Genomic DNA, 15,735 nt, shown 5'->3' with positions numbered 1-15,735 from the left:
GGCATGAAGTCTTTTGAGGGTGCAAATGGCTCTGCCGCAAAAACACTCATCTTTACTGAACTACTAGTTTTTTCAGCCTCACGCGATGCGTGAGGATGCCCTGGGTCTGTGTTGAACAAGTTAAAATGAAGACAAGTGAATTAATATAAAATAGTTATATATTAAATATATGATGGGTGCTAGTAACTATGGGGAATTTAACTTTAGGTAAATTGGTTATTATCGTTATTCGTTTACTCAATTTATTTATGAAGTTGAAGAGATTTTTGTACCTACTGGACTTGGACTACTAATTGACTTAATATGAGATATCGATACGATATATTGGTATTTCATATCTGCAATAAATTATCAACGATCTAACAGTCGTCATGTGTGTGAGTGTGTATTTTTTCCTAATTGCACTGATAAATAAGACCTTGAAATTAGGTTATCTAACATTCTTAATGTAGCATTAATCAGTAAGTAATGACTAAAATTAGGTAGAATTATAAGGCATGGTTATCTAACTTTTTTAATGTAGCATTAATCACTAAATAATGCCTAACATTATAAAATGGGTTTATCATTTTCTATTGTTTGCTATACTTGAATGAGCTTTCAAACATATTTAAAAATATTTTTAGACCAATGTAAAATTAAATTAAATTTTTTTGTATATTCAATGGCTTTTTTCTTTTACATTAATAGGTCTGGATGCATGGCATATAATTTTTATTCAACTCTATCCCACCATATCATTTCTCCTAATCAAGATTTCATATTGGAACCTTTTTTGTTTGTTGCAATTCAGATGATTGTTTGATTGATAGATTAAAAGTATTCAAGAATGAAGGGAGCAACAATGGTATCTTTAGACAAGACATCATCTATTGAAAATGAGTCTTGGACTCTCAATATTGAACGACTTCAACTTGCAGGGGTAAATATACATATTTTCTTATTTTTCTTTCTTTCTTCCCCTTTTTTGGTTGTCTATTCTTTGTTTATTTTTGTAGATTTTGATGATTTTGGATTTGATAATTTGTATAGGAGGCAGCACTTTATGTGGTGAGTACGACAAGCATGGAAGAATCTCTTTGAATTTTCACTAAGATAATGACTTAGATATATACAATATCCAACGATTTCTTGAGTTAAAAATTTTTCATTTCTATTTTCTAGGTTCTTTGGATCTATAATTCTTACTCATTTGATGATTCTTTCGGTAACTTGGTTGATGATTTTTTTTTGTTGTAATCTGTATCATAAGCTGCAAAATTATAGGTTATTTTGTATTCTTAAATCATGTGCTAAAATAGGTGAGTTTCTCTGTTTCTTTTTCTTTTTTAATAGAAGTGTTATTCAAAACCAAGAGATAGTTGGAATCTTTAAATGGTGAATTCCAAATCGACTTGTGTTTAAGGATAGATTGAAATAAAATGCTAAGAAATAAAGGATGGATTTATTTTAGAAATGGGGTGACAAACTCGTGTTTAAAATTAGAAAATATGTATTTCTAGAATCATTTTTTCATACTTGAAAGAAAAAATTGGGACTATTGTAAAAGTTCAAAAATTATAATTCATTTCTTAAATTACATAAATTTTTTATGAAGAAAGTTTGTCCTTTTGCAAAAAAAAAAAAAAAAAAAAGTTTACACGGGGATCCCTCTATACTTGCTGAAAACCAAGAACAGAACCAAGAACCGAACGATAGGAATTGCTGACCGCCAAAATGTTCCCATCCAAGAGCCCCACGCGAACATCTATCTGTGTTGTCCACAAAAGAGAACAATAAGTCAACAAAAATTAGGGTCAAAAAATAACAAAATTACAAAACAACCAAGCAAATATAACATACATGTTGAATGAAGGGAAAAATAAATGGCATGATTGGAAAATATGGCAAACACCTAAGGCTAAACTAATACTCATAAATAGCTAAGGTTGCCCATCTCTCCGGATCACAAGGGGCAACAATGACTCAAACAAAAGAGGTACAAAGAACAAATAAATTACAAAGGAACCACAATACTATAGCATGCATCTTCCAGTGTCCTGAGTAAGAGAGAAACAGCAAATGGCATTACCGAAATATGAAGCACCACTAAGGCTAATGCTAATCACATGAAGAGGAAATTGCTGACCAAGAGAGCCACGCGGACAGATGTGAATTTCCAGCAAAGCCATTGCCATCCAATGCCGAAAGACCAAAACGCCCCTCAAAGGCACAACAATTACAGTATAACCGGCCCATTTTCACTGTAGCAAAGCCAACTGACGCTTTTAGTATAGTAAAGATGAGACAGACATTTGGATCAGGCCAATGTCCTTTTGGGCTGGAGTCTGTTCATCATATCAGACATTTGGATCATTACGTTCTTTTCAAATTGGAACTGCGTGTAAGTGGGACATTTAAGCCTTATGCAGCCGCATGAATCCAGGACCAATTAGCTATGGCCATAATGCAGGAAACAGTAGCCCAAAATTTTACATAAATTGATTTGGACATTTGGATCCTTTTTTTTTTTGTTTTTGTTTTTGAAGAATCTACTGGTCTTGTTTTAATGTCCATCAACAATATTGATGTATTTGGGTATAGTATAATTATAACATCCATTTTTGTCTATTATACACTTCAAATTTAGTCAACTGTAAATCTAATTTTTTTTATTATCGTCCAAATATAAATCTAAAGTCTTTATGTCAATCTAAAGTGTCCATCTTTTTTCTTTCGAGATTTGTTGAGAAACGACTTTAAAAAAGAACCGCTGATAGTAATTTCAAAGTCTTGTATGGGGAACAAGAAAATGAAAATTTTCCTTTTAAGGTTTCTAGGCGATTTTTTTTTTTTTTTTGGAAGAAGTTTCTTGGGGATTTGAAGACTAAGGTGAATACTGGGTAGGTAACATATGACTCCAAAAAAAAAAAAAAGATGCGAGCTAGAAGTAACCTGCCATAGCAAATTCCTTAGGTCCATGTCTTATTTCGATGGCAGTATGCTTTAGTGGTACGTAAAACATTTGACAAAAATTCACCGTTGTCCTTTATATATATTTTTTCCACATCCTTGTAGCCTAGAGTTTTTTTTTTTTTTTTTAAGAAAAAAAATCAAGTCACAACCAACCAAAAAAAATTCTACTGTCAATGAGATTTTTGTAGCATTGTGTTATCAGCCAAGTTCTTTATAATGCCTTTTTGTTCTACAAACATATTTAACAATGTCTAGTTTTAGCAAGTTCTTCTGGGGCAGGGCACTCAATTTCAAAATTTCTAGGAACATGCTTCCATCATCACATGAAAATTCCCATGTCTCTCAATCTTAATTTGTAAACCTTGAGCTGAAATTTGCTCAAAATTGAATAAACAAAGTGGCTGGCGCCTCACAACACATGGGCAGACCACAGAAAAATGAGAGGATCATGTCAACAATTAATGCAGAAATATTATGCAGTGTAAAGTTGATATTGAATATTTTTATGCAAATGATAGGCTGTCCAATATTTTTGTGTTCCATCTATCTTTGTACATAACGGTGACTTTATCGTCTTTGTAAGGAATAAGGTTCCTTTAGGAAGTAGCTTTTATCATTTTACAAGTAATATTGCCTGTCCACATATTATTACATGCTTCGATCTCATAGTATATATAATATGGTTGGAAAAGAAGTCGAGGAAAGGTCATCCCACATGCAGCATAGAAGTATAGAACCAACACCTTGACTTCTAACATCTTGAAAATAAAAGGCAGAGAATTTTATGATGAAACAAATGCTTATTTTTTATGGGATTGTTTAAGACGTGTTGAGTTCAATGAAGAGCAGGCCTAAACCATGGTAGAAACCATTTCTCCATCAAAGTTGTGTCATTTTTTATTGAGAATCTCGTGTGTATTCTTTGATCATTTTACCAACCCCCTTGTTTGGAAGAAATAAAAGAACAAGAGCATCTTATACATTAGAGGAGACAACCATTCTTTTTAGAGTAACATATATACATGTAGTATCAGCCACGGATTTAAGGGGGGCTGGTGGGGGCTTAAGCCCCCCCCCCCAAGCCGCCGGAAAACCCCCTATATATAGGGGATTCCGGCGGCCAGCCCAGCCATTCCGCAGAGGGCAAGCTCAGGCTCCTGCTTGATGATTTTTTCTTTGTCTGATGAGGTCAGACATTCCGCAGAGGGTTGCACGTATCCATACCCAAACCCTATGGCAGAGTTGCAATAAGTCTCTACGGTACCATCCCTAGATTCTAGGTTGATGTTGTTCAGCACAATGTGGCTGCAAGGAACCGTGTCGCTGCATGCAAATTTCATGGCGTTTTTGCTTTTGGAAGTCCCGCTAATGTTCTTGTACATGATTTCACTTATTTCAACTGCAGAACTCTGGATATAAAAAGTCGTTGTCAGGATATTTTAAGGATGAGTAGATAAACAATTGCCTGCACTTTTTTTTTTTTTGGTCGAATTTTAGTATCATTCAGAGTTTATTCACCAAAGAGAGCAGAAAATACAAAGTCCGTCTGGTTCCCAATTAACCAGCTATTCTGGAAAACCATGAAGCTAGAGGGTGAATCATACCTGGTTCTGGCAAGGCGTCGGCGAATCACAGTAGAATTGGTCAATGATAATGGGATTTGAAACGTCATCTACTCTCATATTCTGATATCGTACCCCTCGAACATACCCAGATCCTCCCTGCAGAGCTACCATTTTTAATCATTCTCCATATAATTATATGTTTTTATTATTTTTATAATTATTGATTCTAAATTTTACTTATTAAATATATTTATTTCGTCACAAAAAATTTTTTTTAATACACTTCGGCCCCCCAAAAATAAATTTCTGGCTCCGTCCCTGTGTAGTATTATTATGTAGTTTATGAAAAGCTAACCATTATTGAGAGTTTGAGCATGCAATTATATGATATTAGTACCATAAAGCTACAAGATGAGGTTTCTAAATACCTAAACCATGGGGCCCTAAATTGGACCCTCCACATGCAATGTGATATTTGTCTTGTAGATTAAGCCAATACCAAATATACATATATAGATGAGACAGTGCGTGTCACACTCCTATTTGCTTAATGTCTAACCCCAATTACTAAACATATGACCTTTATTTTTCTGTCTTTGGTGACTTTCATGCACCTAGAAGCGTAAGCAATCCGCTCTTCAAGACTTCATCATCATTCATTTTCTTTCTTTCTACCTTCTTCTTCTTTCTACACCAAGAATAGTCACCAATCACTACACCGACCATCAATTTTAGTCATCAAAACCAATCAGCTAAAAAACATTATCAAGCCCCATCAAGGTCAGTTTAATTTCCAGTGGCTAGCTAGCCAGGATCAAAATGTTGCAGTTGGCAGTAATTTTGGTCATTTTTGCTCTAGCAGTTCCAATTAATGGACAGGCTCCAGGGAGCCCTGATGAAGGAAACAAGTGTGGAGGCTGTCCTTGCAACAATCCATGTCCCGTGCCTTCACCGCCACCGCCACCGCCGACACTGCCTCCACCCCCTCCGGCGTTGCCTCCGCCACCACCGCCTCCCAAGAAGCCGCCTACTCCCGCCTGCCCTCCTCCCCCTGGTTCATCAGGCTGGCCCGTTGTGCCCACTCCACCTTCTCAGTACATATATGTAACAGGTCCACCAGGGAATTTATATCCTGTTGATGCTAATTTTTCGAGGGCTGCCCGGAGCTTCACTGTTGGATTGCCATTTATATTGCTGGTTGGAAGCATACTTCAGCTAGCTTTGTGGTGAAGATATATGATCAAATTGTTGTAGGATTCAGAATTTCCAGGTAAAGATTCGAAGCAGATGCAGTTCATGAGGCAGAGATTCGGATTCTAATGACGAAGACTTTTATGGATGAGAAATGTTTGTGATCCTTTAGACTATTTCTAGCTTTACCTTAGCTATCTTCAAATGTGTCATAATCCTTGCCCTTTTCTTTTGCGATGGTGAGAAATTATTGAAATGTCACGAATAACCCTGTTCTTTATGATTGATTTCATATGGGCTGATTATCTGATCAAAGTTTATTATGTTATCCCCTCATTTTTCTTTGTTTTCTTGGACATTATTTTCCTTAATTTTGTTCCATTGCAAGTTAATCTTTTCTTCTTCTTCTTCCATTTTTTTTTTTTAAGGGATGAGATCAGTCAATACATTTATATTGACTTGAGGAAATGCTAGTCGTATTCTGTTTATTTATTTTCTTTCTTTTCCATCAATAGCATTAGATTTATACCCAATTATGGGCTATGTTACGTATAAGAAGATGCGTTGCGTAAGTGCAATGTTTGCTACCAGAAAATAAAGGTAACCAACATCCTATACATTTTTGGTATAGAAACAGACCAATAAAAAGGGAAATAACAGTGCATAATTGCCGTCAAGTCTCAAATTTATTGATGATAGATCGTTATCTTTACATGTAAGAGCCAAGTTTTAGTTGAGCACTCAAGACTCAATAATGAAAGCAACATATTATCCACCAGCTTGCATTTCCACTGGCGTCTCAATAGAAAAGTTAAGCTCCTTTCCCTTTTGGGTCCACTATTATTTAATTACTTAGGGTCCTCCTATGCTATATCAATTAATTGATAACCTTTAGTTTAAGTTCGATTTATTACATTTATTGTTTCTCATATTTGTTCCATTGTATTAATGGAAAATTCTATCATTCCTTTTGGATATCATATTCATAATTATGATTCAATAAACTCTCGTCACATCAATCAATAATTTATATATCTAACAGTGAATTAATACGTAACGATGAGACGTACAAAAGGTATTGTAGAATTTCCCAGCACGGAGATATAGTATTAAATACAAAAATTTGTCTTATACTACTATTATCAACTCACCAACTTCTTCTTCAAAGTTCAAAGAAATGAGAAAACCTTGAAGCTTTTTGAAACTAATTGAACACGTAATCTAGGCTGCTTGAAAACAGTGGAGATTTTGGACGGTTGGAGAGCAAAGAAGAATTGGTCAATAGCGATACCAGATTCAAATGGAAAAGTCAGATTGAGACGCTCATATTGTGGAATTTTCTTCATCACAGTGACCTACATTAATTTGACAACCTTCTCTATATATAGAGGTGACAGCTGTTTGGGCTGAATAATAATTCTTGTGACTAAGATTTGACTAGAATATGGTAACGGATTGTTTCAGATTAATCAAAAAATGTAGCAGAGAATAAAATAAAGAAAATGATTTGAAAAAATAAAAATAACGTTACATTGGACTTGTTCTAGACTGGGGAAAATTTCACATAATCATTCATCTGATGTAACAAAGAAACCTTGCGTACAAAAGAATACAGCAACAACAGGCTCTTGTAACTGACCCATTGGTAAGATAAATATGATGGGAATATTCATATTTGCAGCCTTTCCAGAAAGAAGCAAAGCTATAATCCCTTTGATGCACAAAATTTTTTTTTTTTTTAAAAAAAAGGTCCCCATACCCATACTTAAAGCTGAGCAATTTTATGCCAAAGTTTCATGTCACCGTCCACAAGGTTCCTTTCCTTATGACAGAGAATTTGCTTGCTCTTTCTTGAGGAGAATATTAATGGTCCCATGAAAAAAACCAAGGCAACTGGGCATTCCCAAATTTATCCTGTGGGGAAATGTAAGAAGGTTCTAAAAGAAAACCTCTTTACCATCTGATTTTTCTGTCAGAGTTTGTCAGTGAGTAGAAAGCAGTAGTGATATCAACATTGGAAACGAGGACCTGGGACCCAAATTTGACACCAAGATGGGACTCCACCATTGCTTCTTCTTCATGTGTCAAACCACCATTTGTTTGTTGGGTTATTACTCATCTGTTGATCCGTCAGCATCGCGCTGTTAGTTTTCTAAGCCTACTAATTTATTTCAACCTTGTATGGTTTGGCACCTCATGATTTCGTTGATTATCCAAACTTCTTGTCTTGGAAGCAAATCGATATGGGGTTGATGTAGCTAATTAACAACAACTAATCTTCGAGTTGATTTGATCTTAAACGAATCGGTAGTTGTTACTTGTAATTATGTTACATTTTCTTTCTTACATGCGGGACCCTAATTGTTAAATTTATCTCTCAGGAAAAAGCAAAGAATGATGATTCCAACCTTTTCTGCCATGTGGAGGAAGCCCAATTGAAAGGAGTAAAGAACAGGCAAAAGGTGTTTTTATGTTTAAATGGTTTTAGTTAGTAGTCAGTATAGTTCCTCTCCTCTCTCTCTCGATTGATAGAGAGGACATTTTTGATGTTTTGCTATTTCTAGCTGAAGATAACCTACCTACAATCATTTTGTTCTTGGGTAGAGTAAAACACACCAAAAAGGAAGAAGGCTAAGAAAGAAAGAAAGAAGCTCCCATCATACAATAGGATGAAATTTTCTGCCAGACAATAATACTCTATTGCGTGCTCTTTTAATTTTCCCTTCTACAAGCACAATTGGCACATCAATATATATATATATATATATATATAGCATCGCTTCTTTGGTTAACGTGTAAGTGATGTAAAGCAACTTTACAACTACTAATTTATGCTCCATTTTGAAATCTTTGAATGCATCCAGGATGGATGGATTGATTCTCAAGGGCAGAGGGGCTGTCCACTCAGTGATTTCTGACCAAATTGTGTGGAAAGTAGATTATTTAGAATAATTTTTTGAAAGTACCACTTTTTTTATATGGTGTATATGAGATATAAAAAAAAAGGTTAAAAAATGTGTTGTTGATGCAAGTAGATAAATTTTTTGCTAATAATTCACTAACCAAACAAACCTAAAAATCAGTAATCTCGTCTTAAACGGGCTTTGTGTAAGCACTTGAAATGCGCATCCTAGTATAGATATAGACATTGTAAATAAGGGAAAAACATCACAGCAAATGCAAGAATCTCAAGTGTACAGATCCGTCATAATGCAATTGCACATGAGAAGAAGAACATAACTATGTACGAACCCATGTTTGATTTGTCTAATGATATACTGTGGATTATAGTTATTAAACCAGGCCGGTCATCAACCTCCCAAGGAGACCGCCTCAATAATTATACTGTGGATCATAGTGGTTCAACTGCAGATCAAACCAACGGTATATTTGAGTTTTTAATCAAATTGGTGGTTGAATTGGCATGGTTTTCATTTTTTACAGTTGAACCAACGGATTATTGACTTTTCAAACGATTTCTCTCTTATCCGATCTAATTATCAACTCAATCCGATTAAGTGACTTGTTTGTCGGTCAATGTAATCGGACTGGTTCATAGGTCGACCAGATGAACCGTCAAACTGGTCCAAGTTTAATAACCATGCTTTGAAGTGACCAGAATTGAAACTTCTTTGCCCTTTGAAGGTTGCTAAATTGTCTAATTTTGGATCATTTCTTTTGTAGTTTACTAGCAATTTGGTGGTTGCGTGAAGAGTTTTGTAAGATAAAGAAAACAAGGATTTGGCTTGCCAACTGCGTGCGTTGAACCAGAACGTTTTGCGCCTTCCTTGTTGGCAGCGTTCTCCTCGTGTACTTCCCATACAAAGACACGTTGAGCCGATTAGATCCAAATTTTGACAATCTCCAGAAAATAAAAGCACAAATCCAGCAACTACCCTTAGAAGACCCAAAATATGGATTTCATATACAAAGTTGTAACCTAAAAATTAACAATTCAAAAAAAAAAGGGATTAATCTTATGTACACTGACAGTGTATACACTATTATGTTTGGATGGATACCACATATGTTGAATTTAAATTTCAAATCTAAATTTTATATATGTGTCATTCATCTAATCATGATAGTATATACACCGACAGTGTATACAAAATTACCCGAAAAAAGAAAAGCATATGGAGCCTTTATTTTCATATGAAACTCAAAAGTAAGAAGTGTGCGCTTCAGCGTCTTCATTGTTATCTTCTACTTCTTCCTAATATAAACTTGCACGGTCCTTGTCATCAAGGGAGCGTCCTATACATCAGGCCAGGGATGCAACAGGATATCACAAGCTTAATGAGAGGACCACTCCAAAGTCACCTAGCATCATCTACACACACCACGACAGTCTCCTTCGTCCACAAAAGAAACAGAAAGATACACAAGAGATATAATAGTTAAATGGTGGCAAAACACTTGAGATTCCAGCATAAAGAGCAAACCATGGCATTCAATAATTTGACCACTTGATTGCTTCAAAACAAAAGTGTCAAAACAAACTCAGAAATGAAAAGAAAATAATAATCTAATTCCCTATGGAAACAATTGCACGGAAAGTGGAATAAAAGAATCCCAAACCAAAGGCTGACAAAAGGCAGCATCTACATATGTTTCACAGCCCAAAAGAACACACAACCAAGAAATGATTCGAGAACGAGAACCAAGCATTGAGCTTTTGGAGTATATGGGTTTCGGTTGGGGTGGGGGTGGGGTGGAGAGGGGGCGGGAAGAGGGCAGCCAGAAGTTGCTTCTTGTAGATGCCCAGCTGACTGAGTTCACAATATACACAGGCGCCATATACATGTCTAGGCTTGAAGAAAACCAAAAGGGAAAATAAATCAGAGAAAGTCTTAGTAATTAAATTTTTGTGAATTTGTGTGTTAGATTATATGTAACAAAAAAATACAAGCTATTCTATGCCTTCTGTATTGAAGCCGAGGTAATCATTGTACTTCATAAGAGAAATCCAGTTATCATCTTTAACAGAAATTTTCTGCTACAAGAGAAAGAACAATAACCTTCAAGATCACAGAACTCTGACATTTCTTTACATTTGAGCAGCATGTATGCTTTCTTCATTGTCTAATTCGGCTGAGTTTCTTTCATCATTACTATCCTCATTTGAGCTGCACAACAGTCTATTGTCCCTTGGGGTGATGATTGAAAGCTGATCCATGGGAATGGCATTTCTCTTGTAGTTCCAGACAAGCATTGAGATATAATCTTGAGGTGAAATTAGTCCGTGCTCTCCAAGGCACCTACGCTGTTCCTCCAAGGTTCTTGGATCATCGAGCCATATATATTCAAGCAACGCCTTCTCATGATCAGGCCGCCAACCAACCGGAAAAGGTGAATAGTCAGTCTCTGGCACGAGGGACATTCTGGTATACTGAAGCCCATCAATAGACTCTACAAGGCCCATTCTAAGTAAATTATGGTACTCTGGAGATTGTCCTTTCTTTTCTTTCAAAGGACGACTCAAATTTCTAGAACCAATCTTGTAGACCTTTGCTCGTGATCGAAGCTTGTATTTTGCAGCATAAAGCTTAGCAAGTGAACCCCTTATAATATAAGAGCAAAAGTTAACAATTTTCTTCCGATTGTCAGCATATCTGTACCACTCAACCATTGTGGACAATAACTTATTCATTTGAGCATTTGTGTGAGCTTGAGTGGCATGAAACATTCTAAAGCAAGGCTGAGGATCTGGATCTCTATCCCCCTTGAGAAAGCCTAACTTTCGAAACTGTTTAATAGATTGTTTCAGGCTAGCCGTAACAGACAACAACGTCCCAACACCCTTCTCACTAATGATCTTCCCCCCCGTTGCAGTGTATCGAAGAGTTGGATACACAACTCGACGGCATAATACATGGTCAAGAAACATAATACCTTTAGTAATGTGCTCGATGGGAAGATCCTCATTGTCAAGCTTCAGCATATACTTCTGATCACAAAACTCAATCAATTGCTTTCGCAGCGTAGCTGCATCTGCCCTAGGGCCCCTAACTCCGATGAGAATGTGACCACCATAACGGATGTAATCAATCTTTCGGGTCTTATCTGGACCACTCGTGGGAACAAACTCTGGCCAGGATGTATTTCCCTGTTCAACTTCTCCCTCTGGACTATTCCAAATCACATCACTTTTTGAAGGCCGATAGAACTCCTTAATCTTACCTTCCATCCATCTATCCAATTCATCAAGACAAACATTAGCCAACAAAGGACTAAGGATACCACAATGCCCCCATGAAGGAACTTTCTCAGCCTCTTCAGGTGCAAACCCGAAAAAGGACACCAACCAGTATGGATCAGGCTTTGGCTCATCTTCAGCCAGCACTCTCTTCTTCTGATACTTCCTCCTCTTCTTTTTCTTTGGCTCCTCAACCTTACTAGTGATCACAGGCGTAGTCAAAGCAGCCTTTATTAGATCAATCACTTTCTTATCTCTAATATCCCTCATCAGAGCACTTATAACCAATCCAACCTTCATCCCATCCAACACTGTACTTAAATCCCCCTTTATATACCACAAATAACCAGCAAAGCTTCTCCTTATTACCCTAATCACCGTATGTGCCGTTCTCCCTGGTCTAAATGCAAACGACTTCTGTGAAAACCTAGCCTCATAAACTGGCTCCAAAATTAAAAACAACACCTCCTGAACAATCCTATCCTGAAATGGTGCTGGCTGCGTGGTGGTCATAATAGCCCTGATTTTCCTCTTCGACAATGACTCGTAATCAGTCTTATCCCTAGGCGACTTGATGAAAAACTCTAACCTAGCGCCCCACTTAAACCTATTGTCCAGAACTGCATTCCTCAACGCCAACAAATCTTCAAGGGTAGCTCTTGTTATTGAGCTACGAGGCACATATGCCCCTGTTTCATCAGCAGCAACCTTTTGATAAGCCAACACCCACAACTCAAATCTCCTCAAATAATCACTCAAATTAGTTACGGTTTTTTCAGGTTCTCGAAAATTCTCAATCCACATTTGACTAGAGACCGAAACCCCATCCTCCTTCATCAAGGTGGCCGGGTCATTCGGGTCCTGAACTCGCCTATTTTGCGTAAATGTATACATAAATGCTCTAAATAATCCAAACCCATTATTTCTTCGGTCCCAATTTCCCAATTCAGTGCGTAATATAGTGCTTGTTCTGGGGCGCAAATTTGAGGTTCTTGTGAGCACCCTATGACTAAATAATTTAAACCCTCGATGCATTACAGAAAATCCCAATTCATAAAAAGGGGCAGTCTTTCCAATTCATTCCATCTTGAGAGAAAATTTTGATGATTTCTACAGCTAAAATTCCAGTAAAGAGAGAGTAAAACAGGGAGTTTTCGAATTCTTACTTGAAACAAGAAATTGACGGCAAATGGGCAGCTGCCGAGAAATTACAGCATCCAAACTCTTTGATTTAAGCATCAGAGAAACAGAAATTTGAAGCTAGAGTAAAGACAAGAATGTGGAAAAGCACAAGAGAGCTTAAACCCTACAATTGAATAAACCCTCGAGGGATCTGTATTTTCTTTTTCCCTCTTTTTCCATTTTCAGTTTCATTTTTTTTTAAGTACTTTTCTTTCTTATTATAAAAGCGTCCTACAGCACAGTGATCTCACGTTGATTTAACTCGAAAGCGTGAATAGTTTAGGAACCCTTTAGAGCTCAGACAGGCCACACGTGCACCATATAGTAAAATCAAAAAGCTTATAAACCTCACAAAAAATATTTTCCTCACATTGCTCCCTTGAATATACAATTGAACCAAATCACCCTATGTACTATTACAAATTTTCAATTAGATACAATTGGGTGGAAAATCTCAATTTCTAGTTAAATAGGTCACGTGCAACACACATGATTTTATAAAAAAAAATTGAATTAATCTGCCAGCTCTTAATTACCGAAATTTTAGATTACTTACTCTCGATAAAAATTTGTCTAAAACAATCTAATTGTTACCCATATTGTTAAAAATTCTAATTTTGTACAGCTTTTGGTTTATTATCTTAATTAAAGTTTATGGCTATTTTACAACTGCAAAATGTATTTAAAAAAATGTGATTGTTAAGTATATTGTACTTTTCCTCTTTCTCCCTTCCCACTTCTCAAATTCCGCCATTCCCTTACTAAAAGATTTTTTTTTAAAAAAAGGCTTTATATTTTATTAGTTTAGAAGTTTTTACATAAATTAAGCATAATTATCTAGATTTTATTTTAACTTATTTTATTAACTCAAAAGTTTGTTCAAAACTTTATTATGATATAATATGCGAAGGGTAATTTAGTTAGTTCACAAAACCTTATATGTTGTACATAACAAATTCAGCCTGAAATTGGGTTGGCCAGCACAATTATGCATGATTGACAATAGTGCAATGGGTTGGATTTGTTCAATTAAACATTTAGGAGGACAATGTGAGAATGAGGCATTTTTAAGAGACTTTATTGGAATTAAATCATAAATATTTAAAGAAACTAAAATCCTTTGTGGACATAGAGGGGGCCAAACCCTCAAAAATTTAGAAACTATTCTCTTTTTTTTTAATTCAACAAATTAAAGAATTTCAGTTGTATCTCCAAAGATTTAGATTTCATCCTCCTAAATCTAATGAAAAGTGTGAAGTTGCCCTCGTAAAATTTATACAATTTTGTCCTGCCAAAGGAAACTTTTGTGTCGTCCCCACACTGAATTATGAACAATATTTGATTAAGCTATACTTGAGTACTCAAGCCCAACTTGATTATCTACTCAAGTAACTTGACGACTTCATCCTCCATCATGCTGAAGTTTTCTTGATCTAATTACATACTTATCAGCCTCAAGTGCATATTAACAGAAGAAGCTTTCAATTTTGCCATTTTCCCCCCTCCTTGCATTAATGAAGAAATGGTTTGTGCACTAGACAAGTATTTGAGTCCTTATGTGCTAACCAACATAGAAGATACGTTGGCACAAAGGAAATTGGAGATGCCCAATTGAAATGGTAAATTCACACAAGTTTTCAGCATCAACATTTAAATCACAGCCCAATTAAAGGCATATAGTTACAAGATTGAGAACAGGAACAAAAATTTTACTGCTTCATTTTGAGTTCCCCATTGATCTTAGGATCTTAGGAATTCGAGGTTTGAGAAAGAAAAGAAGGGGGCTTTTGGTTGGGGGGGTGTTGAAAAATGATCTCAATGCAGGGATCGGGAAGGAAAGTTTCTTTAAAAACTCTACCAAGTTGCCCTTCCAAGTCCCAACATTAATTAAGAGGAAGAAGCTAATTATGGCCACATTTTCTGTGTCTTTTCATTATAGCGAACAAGCAATTAGAGTGATCGGATGGGAGTTTGAGAAAAGATTAAGCCTTACAAATTTCATTAGAAAATAAGACAAAATGGGATTAAACTAGGGATTTTGTATTTATTGCTTTTTGCATGGTATTAGTTAATCACTTCTTATATGTATTCATCTTAATTTTACTACTCAGTAGCTTTGCTATTTGCCTGATTAACCAGCTTCTAATCGAGGTTTCTCTCAATTCCTTTCAAATTTCTCTAATTGAGGGATTTGATGAAGGATTTGAAATCTTCTCAAATTCTTTTAATTGTTTAGATTATTTAGGAGGTATTTGAATTCGTAAATCATAAATTATTATAGTTTTTAAAATGTATTTTAATAATTGATGAATTATAAATTCAAATATCTTTCAAATAATTTAAACAACTAAAATGATTTGGAAGGATTTCAGATTTTTCATCAAATTCCTTAATCCAAACGAAGCCTGAATACATCACATTACTTTTAAAAAAAAAAATACATCATATATTTATTACTTTGGGAGGCCATGGCGAATAACCAATGCTGGCAAGGACCAGGGCTCGATGCCTCAGAAAAGTAACTTTAACAGCTGAAAAACCCTTACCTTTTTAGAGGTTTTCTGCTCAAGGACCCTTACTTTCAGATTGATGTTAAGGCAAAGGGAAACAAAAACTTGAAGTGGAACTTCCAAGGAAGAGTAA

At 35.8% G+C, this 15,735-nt stretch overlaps 2 protein-coding genes and 1 long non-coding RNA gene across 3 annotated transcripts; 1 reads left to right on the top strand and 2 right to left on the bottom strand.

Annotated features, from left to right (window-relative positions):
• Positions 1 to 5,073: 5,073 nt before the first annotated feature.
• On the top strand, positions 5,074 to 6,047 carry LOC113717652 (uncharacterized). Its single transcript, XM_027242427.2, has one exon. The coding sequence runs from the start codon at positions 5,340 to 5,342 to the stop codon at positions 5,748 to 5,750; it is 411 nt and encodes a 136-aa protein (XP_027098228.1). The 5' UTR covers positions 5,074 to 5,339; the 3' UTR covers positions 5,751 to 6,047.
• Positions 6,048 to 9,580: 3,533 nt separating this feature from the next.
• LOC140004484 (uncharacterized) lies at positions 9,581 to 13,392 on the bottom strand. Its single transcript, XR_011825469.1, has 2 exons — positions 13,077 to 13,392; positions 9,581 to 10,066 (listed from the first exon to the last, which is right to left on the bottom strand). It is a non-coding gene; the product is annotated as an uncharacterized lncRNA (long non-coding RNA).
• LOC113717996 (nuclear intron maturase 2, mitochondrial) lies at positions 10,159 to 13,081 on the bottom strand. Its single transcript, XM_027242880.2, has 2 exons — positions 10,733 to 13,081; positions 10,159 to 10,519 (listed from the first exon to the last, which is right to left on the bottom strand). Exon 1 carries the CDS (start codon positions 12,943 to 12,945, stop codon positions 10,762 to 10,764), a length of 2,184 nt encoding a protein of 727 aa, XP_027098681.1. The 5' UTR covers positions 12,946 to 13,081; the 3' UTR covers positions 10,159 to 10,519; positions 10,733 to 10,761.
• Positions 13,393 to 15,735: the final 2,343 nt, after the last annotated feature.

The sequence above is a fragment of the Coffea arabica genome, chromosome 11e, assembly GCF_036785885.1.
Source record: "Coffea arabica cultivar ET-39 chromosome 11e, Coffea Arabica ET-39 HiFi, whole genome shotgun sequence".
NCBI classification, from domain to species: domain Eukaryota; kingdom Viridiplantae; phylum Streptophyta; class Magnoliopsida; order Gentianales; family Rubiaceae; genus Coffea; species Coffea arabica.
This window is presented reverse-complemented; position numbering and strand designations above follow the sequence as displayed.

Coding starts and splice junctions, on each gene's coding strand:
- LOC113717996 (XM_027242880.2), bottom strand. CDS start 12,945: ATGCATCGAGGGTTTAAATTATTTAGTCATAGGGTGCTCACAAGAACC.
- LOC113717652 (XM_027242427.2), top strand. CDS start 5,340: ATGTTGCAGTTGGCAGTAATTTTGGTCATTTTTGCTCTAGCAGTTCCA.